A 9,992-nucleotide genomic window follows, 5' to 3' on the forward strand; every position below is an offset into this window, starting at 1 on the left:
CTTTATGATAGCCACATTAGCAGCTAATTAGCATTTCATTTCATTTTGGGAGGGGGGGGATACAGGCAAATATATTGATAAAAGTCACCTTGTCAGAGAGACATTTACACGGTTATCAAAACATCACACCAGGGTAAAAACACAGCCCTCATATTAAGTGTTTCTAAAATTCCCTGTGGGGATTCCTCTCTCAAACTTTCTGTAATATTTCTGAAATATGGATAAATGCTGCCCTCGTGTGGTCAATAATGGAATCACATAGGCTGTTGACCTGCTAGTAACAAGCCTTATAATGATTTATAATCTCATAATAATCTCGCCAAAATAAATACCAGCAAACTAGTTAGTTAGATATATAGATAGATAGAGATAGATACTATGCCCCACAGCGAGAACAATTTAACACCATGCTCACCCCCCCACCCTCAGAGGCCCAGAGGAAGCTGATGCCAGAGACAGTAGTACCAGGGACCGTGCCGACAAAGTCCCCCACCGCCATGCAGCTGACCAGGGAACTACTGAAAGAGAAGGGCATCGCTGGGCTGTACAAGGGCCTAGGGGCCACACTGCTCAGGTAGGGCTCTATACAAGGACCTGGGGGCCCACACTGCTCAGGTAGGGCTCTATACAAGGACCTGGGGGGCCACACTGCTCAGGTAGGGCTCTATACAAGGACCTGGGGGGCCACACTGCTCAGGTAGGGCTCTATACAAGGACCTGGGGGCCACACTGCTCAGGTAGGGCTCTATACAAGGACCTGGGGGGCCACACTGCTCAGGTAGGGCTCTATACAAGGACCTGGGGGGGCACACTGCTCAGGTAGGGCTCTATACAAGGACCTGGGGGCCACACTGCTCAGGTAGGGCTCTATACAAGGACCTGGGGGCCACACTGCTCAGGTAGGGCTCTATACAAGGACCTGGGCGCCACACTGCTCAGGTAGGGCTCTATACAAGGACCTGGGGGCCACACTGCTCAGGTAGGGCTCTATACAAGGACCTGGGCGCCACACTGCTCAGGTAGGGCTCTATACAAGGGCCTGGGGGCCACACTGCTCAGGTAGGGCTCTATACAAGGGCCTGGGGGCCACACTGCTCAGGTAGGGCTCTATACAAGGACCTGGGGGCCACACTGCTCAGGTAGGGCTCTATACAAGGGCCTGGGGGCCACACTGCTCAGGTAGGGCTCTATACAAGGGCCTGGGGGGCCACACTGCTCAGGTAGGGCTCTATACAAGGACCTGGGGGGCCACACTGCTCAGGTAGGGCTCTATACAAGGGCCTGGGGGCCACACTGCTCAGGTAGGGCTCTATACAAGGGCCTGGGAGCCACACTGCTCAGGTAGGGCTCTATACAAGGGCCTGGGGGCCACACTGCTCAGGTAGGGCTCTATACAAGGGCCTGGGAGCCACACTGCTCAGGTAGGGCTCTATACAAGGGCCTGGGAGCCACACTGCTCAGGTAGGGCTCTATACAAGGGCCTGGGGGCCACACTGCTCAGGTAGGGCTCTATACAAGGACCTGGGGGCCACACTGCTCAGGTAGGGCTCTATACAAGGGCCTGGGGGCCACACTGCTCAGGTAGGGCTCTATACAAGGGCCTGGGGGCCACACTGCTCAGGTAGGGCTCTATACAAGGGCCTGGGGGCCACACTGCTCAGGTAGGGCTCTATACAAGGGCCTGGGGGCCACATTGCTCAGGTAGGGCTCTATACAAGGGCCTGGGGGCCACACTGCTCAGGTAGGGCTCTATACAAGGGCCTGGGAGCCACACTGCTCAGGTAGGGCTCTATACAAGGGCCTGGGGGGCCACACTGCTCAGGTAGGGCTCTATACAAGGGCCTGGGGGCCACACTGCTCAGGTAGGGCTCTATACAAGGGCCTGGGGGGCCACACTGCTCAGGTAGGGCTCTATACAAGGGCCTGGGGGGCCACACTGCTCAGGTAGGGCTGTATACAAGGGCCTGGGGGCCACACTGCTCAGGTAGGGCTCTATACAAGGGCCTGGGGGCCACACTGCTCAGGTAGGGCTCTATACAAGGGCCTGGGAGCCACACTGCTCAGGTAGGGCTCTATACAAGGGCCTGGGGGCCACACTGCTCAGGTAGGGCTCTATACAAGGGCCTGGGGGCCACACTGCTCAGGTAGGGCTCTATACAAGGGCCTGGGGGGCCACACTGCTCAGGTAGGGCTCTATACAAGGGCCTGGGAGCCACACTGCTCAGGTAGGGCTCTATACAAGGGCCTGGGGGCCACACTGCTCAGGTAGGGCTCTATACAAGGGCCTGGGAGCCACACTGCTCAGGTAGGGCTCTATACAAGGGCCTGGGAGCCACACTGCTCAGGTAGGGCTCTATACAAGGGCCTGGGGGCCACACTGCTCAGGTAGGGCTCTATACAAGGGCCTGGGGGCCACACTGCTCAGGTAGGGCTCTATACAAGGGCCTGGGAGCCACACTGCTCAGGTAGGGCTCTATACAAGGGCCTGGGAGCCACACTGCTCAGGTAGGGCTCTATACAAGGGCCTGGGAGCCACACTGCTCAGGTAGGGCTCTATACAAGGGCCTGGGAGCCACACTGCTCAGGTAGGGCTCTATACAAGGGCCTGGGAGCCACACTGCTCTGATACACTGCATGACACCATTTAGAAACATACACCACTCTAGACTCTAGCATTGTCTTAACTTGATTCTTTACCTCCTCTCTCCTTGCCTCCTTTCTCCTTGCCTCCTCAAAATGCTTTGGAGGAGAAGGTCCAAGGCGAAGTGACCTTGGATCTTCTCCTCCAGGATGTTTTGAGAAGGGGTCGAGGAAAGAGGACGCAAGGAATCAAGGAAATATAACTACAGTCTATCTATAGAGACACAGACACAATGTTCTGTTCGCTGAGGTTTGACAAAATGATCAACTCTACTCTGCTGATTTCTAATTCTCTCATTCCCCTACCTCCCTCCCCTCCCCTCCCCTCCCCTCCCCTCCCCTCCCCCCTCCACTACCCCTGCCCCTGCCCCTGCCTCCTCTCCTCTCCTCTCCTCTCCTCTCCTCTCCTCTCCTCTCCTCTCCTCTCCTCTCCTCTCCTCTCCTCTCCTCTCCTCTCCTCTCCTCTCCTCTCCTCTCCTCTCCTCTCCTCTCAGGGATGTTCCATTCTCCATCATCTATTTCCCTCTGTTTGCCAACCTGAACACCCTGGGGAAGAGAGGAGCAGAGGGCCCCGCCCCGTTCTATGTGTCATTCCTGGCAGGCTGTCTGGCTGGCAGCACGGCCGCTGTGGCTGTCAACCCTGTAGATGGTGAGACATAATATCCAGTATATAATTAGTAATACTGTAGTAATATGGGCTGGCAGTAACGGCCGCTGTGGCTGTCAACCCTGTAGATGGTGAGACATAATATCCAGTATATAATTAGTAATACTGTAGTAATATAGGCTGGCAGTAACGGCCGCTGTGGCTGTCAAACCTGTAGATGGTGAGACATAATATCCAGTATATAATTAGTAATACTGTAGTAATATAGGCTGGCAGTAACGGCCGCTGTGGCTGTCAACCCTGTAGATGGTGAGACATAATATCCAGTATATAATTAGTAATACTGTAGTAATATAGGCTGGCAGTACGTGGGACATGGGTCTTTCTTTAGAACTTCTTATCACTTCTTATGAGACCCTAGAATGTCGTACAATAAGGCTTATACTATGTTCTATATTTAGTCTGGCTCTTACACCAATCATATGTTCTTAGTTGCGTTAGTGTGTGTTTTGTTGTGTTAACATGGTGTTGTTTTGTATTTACAGTGATTAAGACCAGAATCCAGTCTATGAACAGGGGGAGTACAGAGGAAACGTACAGTGGGGTGACTGATTGTATCAGGTAACCTCAATCGCACCAACACATATCTTAACTAGGCTAGTTTACAACATATCTTAACTAGGCTAGTTTACAACATATCTTAACTAGGCTAGTTTACAACATATCTTAACTAGGCTAGTTTACAACATATCTTAACTAGGCTAGTTTACAACATATCTTAACTAGGCTAGTTTATAACATATCTTAACTAGGCTAGTTTATAACATATCTTAACTAGACTAGTTTACAACATATCTTAACTAGGCTAGTTTACAACATATCTTAACTAGGCTAGTTTACAACATATCTTAACTAGGCTAGTTTACAACATATCTTAACTAGGCTAGTTTACAACATATCTTAACTAGACTAGTTTATAACATATCTTAACTAGGCTAGTTTACAACATATCTTAACTAGACTAGTTTATAACATATCTTAACTAGGCTAGTTTACAACATATCTTAACTAGGCTAGTTTATAACATATCTTAACTAGGCTAGTTTATAACATATCTTAACTAGGCTAGTTTATAACATATCTTAACTAGGCTAGTTTACAACATATCTTAACTAGGCTAGTTTATAACATATCTTAACTAGGCTAGTTTACAACATATCTTAACTAGACTAGTTTACAACATAACAACATATCTTAACTAGACTAGTTTACAACATATCTTAACTAGGCTAGTTTACAACATATCTTAACTAGGCTAGTTTACAACATATCTTAACTAGGCTAGTTTACAACATATCTTAACTAGACTAGTTTACAACATAACAACATATCTTAACTAGACTAGTTTACAACATATCTTAACTAGGCTAGTTTACAACATATCTTAACAAGGCTAGTTTATAACATATCTTAACTAGGCTAGTTTACAACATATCTTAACTAGGCTAGTTTACAACATATCTTAACTAGGCTAGTTTATAACATATCTTAACTAGGCTAGTTTACAACATATCTTAACAAGGCTAGTTTACAACATATCTTAACTAGGCTAGTTTACAACATATCTTAACTAGGCTAGTTTACAACATATCTTAACTAGGCTAGTTTACAACATATCTTAACTAGGCTAGTTTACAACATATCTTAACTAGGCTAGTTTATAACATATCTTAACTAGGCTAGTTTACAACATATCTTAACTAGGCTAGTTTATAACATATCTTAACTAGGTTAGTTTACAACATATCTTAACTAGGCTAGTTTACAACATATCTTAACTAGACTAGTTTATAACATATCTTAACTAGGCTAGTTTACAACATATCTTAACTAGGCTAGTTTATAACATATCTTAACTAGGCTAGTTTATAACATATCTTAACTAGGCTAGTTTATAACATATCTTAACTAGGCTAGTTTACAACATATCTTAACTAGGCTAGTTTATAACATATCTTAACTAGGCTAGTTTACAACATATCTTAACTAGGCTAGTTTACAACATATCTTAACTAGGCTAGTTTACAACATATCTTAACTAGGCTAGTTTACAACATATCTTAACTAGGCTAGTTTACAACATATCTTAACTAGGCTAGTTTATAACATATCTTAACTAGACTAGTTTACAACATAACAACATATCTTAACTAGGCTAGTTTACAACATATCTTAACTAGACTAGTTTATAACATATCTTAACTAGGCTAGTTTACAACATATCTTAACTAGGCTAGTTTATAACATATCTTAACTAGGCTAGTTTATAACATATCTTAACTAGGCTAGTTTATAACATATCTTAACTAGGCTAGTTTACAACATATCTTAACTAGGCTAGTTTATAACATATCTTAACTAGGCTAGTTTACAACATATCTTAACTAGGCTAGTTTACAACATATCTTAACTAGGCTAGTTTACAACATATCTTAACTAGGCTAGTTTACAACATATCTTAACTAGGCTAGTTTATAACATATCTTAACTAGACTAGTTTACAACATAACAACATATCTTAACTAGACTAGTTTACAACATATCTTAACTAGGCTAGTTTACAACATATCTTAACTAGGCTAGTTTACAACATATCTTAACTAGGCTAGTTTACAACATATCTTAACTAGGCTAGTTTACAACATATCTTAACTAGGCTAGTTTACAACATATCTTAACTAGGCTAGTTTATAACATATCTTAACTAGGCTAGTTTATAACATATCTTAACTAGGAACATGTTACAACATGTTACCTTATGTCACTAGTTATGAACATATGTGTGTTGGTCGTTTTTGATGCTGCAGAAGTGATCAACTCTAATGTTGAGGTGATTCATGTATCTAATTATAGGCTGTATTAAGACCATATTTAAGATCCAAACCAAAAATGTGTCAACCATCAAATCAACACTTTTTTTTTTGGGGGGGGGGGGGTTCAAATAACTTGCATATATTCAAATACTTTTAACTATTATTATTTGGTTTTCTGAGAGGTATTCAAGATACTTTTCTGAGACCTTTATTTGAATATAAAAGATAATAGTTGCCTTTTAGTTAAAACTCTATATAAACTATATTAAATATATAAACTATATAAACTATATTAACTATATTAACTATATTAAATATATAAACTATATTAAATATATAAACTATATTAAATATATAAACTATATTCGACCACCTTGGAGTATTTATAAAAAATAAAAAAAACATTTGTGCATTTCAAATAAACTACAAAAACGATGTCCTGGGCAAGTCTGAAGTTATTGTTCAAGATCATACCGCTGTTGTTTTTGGTGTTTCATAGCACACACACACGTGCTGGAGTTTACAAAACAAAATGGCCACTGGATTGATGGAAATAAGGATGATGTGATTCTGCCAGATAGGCTACTTTGTAGCTAGTTAACATTTAAACTGAGAAGGTTTTTGGGAAAGCCTTTCCATCTACTAGATGACCGTTATCATTGGCATCTCTACATCTGTTCCTGTTCCCTCATTTTTTTTGGGGGGGGGGGGGGGGGGGTGGCCAGACACAATTTAGCAGCTGTGGTGCGTTGCCATATTCAATTAAAAGACATCATTAGTAACGAGGTAAAACTATTCACTGATATCTTGTTGCTAATCTGTGTTGCCCGTGTCTCTCCTCTCTTCTCTTCCATCAGTAAAATCATGAAGAACGAGGGTCCCTCAGCGTTCCTGAAGGGGGCGTACTGCCGTGCCCTGGTCATCGCGCCCTTATTTGGTATCGCCCAGGTGGTCTACTTCTTCGGCGCGGGAGAATACATCCTCAGCTTCCTGCCTGGCAACTAAGTGACAAGAACATCAACCATTCAGATCTCTGCCTTTCCCTCCTCCCTTACAAAATCACAACTACATCATGCACGGACCACACACCGCTAGGATCCAGTCACCGCTAGGATCCAGTCCCCGCTAGGATCCAGTCACCTCTAGGATCCAGTCCCCGCTAGGATCCAGTCACCTCTAGGATCCAGTCCCCGCTAGGATCCAGTCCCCGCTAGGATCCAGTCACCGCTAGGATCCAGTCACCTCTAGGATCCAGTCCCCGCTAGGATCCAGTCACCTCTAGGATCCAGTCCCCGCTAGGATCCAGTCCCCGCTAGGATCCAGTCACCGCTAGGATCCAGTCACCTCTAGGATCCAGTCACCGCTAGGATCCAGTCCCCGCTAGGATCCAGTCCCCGCTAGGATCCAGTCCCCGCTAGGATCCAGTCCCCGCTAGGATCCAGTCCCCGCTAGGATCCAGTCACCTCTAGGATCCAGTCACCTCTAGGATCCAGTCACCGCTAGGATCCTCGCTAGGATCCAGTCCCCGCTAGGATCCAGTCACCTCTAGGATCCCCGCTACGATCCAGTCACCTCTAGGATCCAGTCCCCGCTAGGATCCAGTCCCCGCTAGGATCCAGTCCCCGCTAGGATCCAGTCACCTCTAGGATCCAGTCCCCGCTAGGATCCAGGCCCCGCTAGGATCCAGTCACCTCTAGGATCCAGTCCCCTCTAGGATCCAGTCCCCTCTAGGATCCAGTCACCTCTAGGATCCAGTCCCCGCTAGGATCCAGTCACCTCTAGGATCCAGTCACCTCTAGGATCCAGTCACCTCTAGGATCCAGTCACCTCTAGGATCCAGTCCTCGCTAGGATCCAGTCACCTCTAGGATCCAGTCACCTCTAGGATCCAGTCCCCGCTAGGATCCAGTCACCTCTAGGATCCAGTCACCTCTAGGATCCAGTCCCCGCTAGGATCCAGTCACCTCTAGGATCCAGTCCCCGCTACGATCCAGTCACCTCTAGGATCCAGTCCCCGCTAGGATCCCCGCTAGGATCCAGTCACCTCTAGGATCCAGTCCCCGCTAGGATCCAGTCCCCGCTAGGATCCAGTCACCTCTAGGATCCAGTCACCTCTAGGATCCAGTCCCCGCTAGGATCCCCGCTAGGATCCAGTCACCTCTAGGATCCAGTCCCCGCTAGGATCCAGTCACCTCTAGGATCCAGTCCCCGCAGTCCCCTCTAGGATCCAGTCACCTCTAGGATCCAGTCCCCACTAGGATTCAGTCACCTCTAGGATCCAGTCACCTCTAGGATTCAGTCACCGCTAGGATCCAGTCACCTCTAGGATCCAGTCCCTGCTAGGATCCAGTCCCCGCTAGGATCCAGTCACCTCTAGGATCCAGTCCCCGCTACGATCCAGTCACCTCTAGGATCCAGTCACCTCTAGGATCCAGTCACCTCTAGGATCCAGTCCCCGCTAGGATCCAGTCCCCGCTAGGATCCAGTCCCCGCTAGGATCCAGTCCCCTCTAGGATCCAGTCCCCTCTAGGATCCAGTCACCGCTAGGATACTCGCTAGGATCCAGTCCCCGCTAGGATCCAGTCACCTCTAGGATCCCCGCTACGATCCAGTCACCTCTAGGATCCGGTCCCCGCTAGGATCCAGTCCCCGCTAGGATCCAGTCCCCGCTAGGATCCAGTCACCTCTAGGATCCAGTCACCTCTAGGATCCAGTCCCCGCTAGGATCCAGTCCCCGCTAGGATCCAGTCCCCGCTAGGATCCAGTCCCCGCTAGGATCCAGTCACCTCTAGGATCCAGTCACCTCTAGGATCCAGTCACCTCTAGGATCCAGTCCCTGCTAGGATCCAGTCACCTCTAGGATCCAGTCCCCGCTAGGATCCAGTCACCTCTAGGATCCAGTCACCTCTAGGATCCAGTCCCCGCTACGATCCAGTCACCTCTAGGATCCAGTCCCCGCTAGGATCCCCGCTAGGATCCAGTCACCTCTAGGATCCAGTCCCCGCTAGGATCCAGTCCCCGCTAGGATCCAGTCACCGCTAGGATCCAGTCCCCGCTAGGATCCAGTCCCCTCTAGGATCCCCGCTAGGATCCAGTCACCTCTAGGATCCAGTCCCCGCTAGGATCCAGTCACCTCTAGGATCCCGTCCCCGCAGTCCCCTCTAGGATCCAGTCACCTCTAGGATCCAGTCACCTCTAGGATCCAGTCCCCACTAGGATCCAGTCACCGCTAGGATCCAGTCACCTCTAGGATCCAGTCCCTGCTAGGATCCAGTCTCCGCTAGGATCCAGTCCCCGCTAGGATCCAGTCCCCGCTACGATCCAGTCACCTCTAGGATCCAGTCACCTCTAGGATCCAGTCCCCTCTAGGATCCAGTCCCCTCTAGGATCCAGTCACCGCTAGGATCCAGTCCCCGCTAGGATCCAGTCACCGCTAGGATCCAGTCCCCGCTAGGATCCAGTCCCCGCTAGGATCCAGTCCCCGCTAGGATCCAGTCCCCGCTAGGATCCAGTCACCTCTAGGATCCAGTCCCCTCTAGGATCCAGTCCCCGCTAGGATCCAGTCCCCGCTAGGATCCAGTCCCCGCTAGGATCCAGTCCCCGCTAGGATCCAGTCACTGCTAGGATCCAGTCCCCGCTAGGATCCAGTCACCTCTAGGATCCAGTCCCCACTACAATCCAGTCACCTCTAGGATCCAGTCACCTCTAGGATCCCCGCTAGGATCCAGTCCCCACAACGTTTGCCTACGTTGATGTGACCCAACTCTCTGCCTCTCTTTCCCCCTTCACTACATCGATAGGATCCAGGAGATCACCTGTCATCACGAAAATAAGCTTTTGATCACATCCACCAATTTGGGATTTATTTATTTG

At 47.9% G+C, this 9,992-nt stretch overlaps 1 protein-coding gene across 1 annotated transcript; it reads left to right on the plus strand.

The window, feature by feature from the left end:
- Positions 1 to 407: 407 nt before the first annotated feature.
- LOC120040665 (mitochondrial glutamate carrier 1-like) lies at positions 408 to 7,125 on the plus strand. The gene is made up of 4 exons (XM_038985745.1): positions 408 to 574; positions 3,135 to 3,289; positions 3,793 to 3,868; positions 6,978 to 7,125. Exons 1-4 carry the CDS (start codon positions 408 to 410, stop codon positions 7,123 to 7,125), a joined length of 546 nt encoding a protein of 181 aa, XP_038841673.1.
- The last annotated feature ends 2,867 nt before the right edge of the window (positions 7,126 to 9,992 follow it).

Source organism: Salvelinus namaycush, unplaced genomic scaffold (assembly GCF_016432855.1).
Source record: "Salvelinus namaycush isolate Seneca unplaced genomic scaffold, SaNama_1.0 Scaffold3704, whole genome shotgun sequence".
Taxonomy (NCBI): domain Eukaryota; kingdom Metazoa; phylum Chordata; class Actinopteri; order Salmoniformes; family Salmonidae; genus Salvelinus; species Salvelinus namaycush.

Coding starts and splice junctions, on each gene's coding strand:
- LOC120040665 (XM_038985745.1), top strand. CDS start 408: ATGCTCACCCCCCCACCCTCAGAGGCCCAGAGGAAGCTGATGCCAGAG. Junction 575..3,134: donor CTAGGGGCCACACTGCTCAG/GTAGGGCTCTAT, acceptor CTCTCCTCTCAG/GGATGTTCCATTCTCCATCA. Junction 3,290..3,792: donor GGCTGTCAACCCTGTAGATG/GTGAGACATAAT, acceptor TTGTATTTACAG/TGATTAAGACCAGAATCCAG.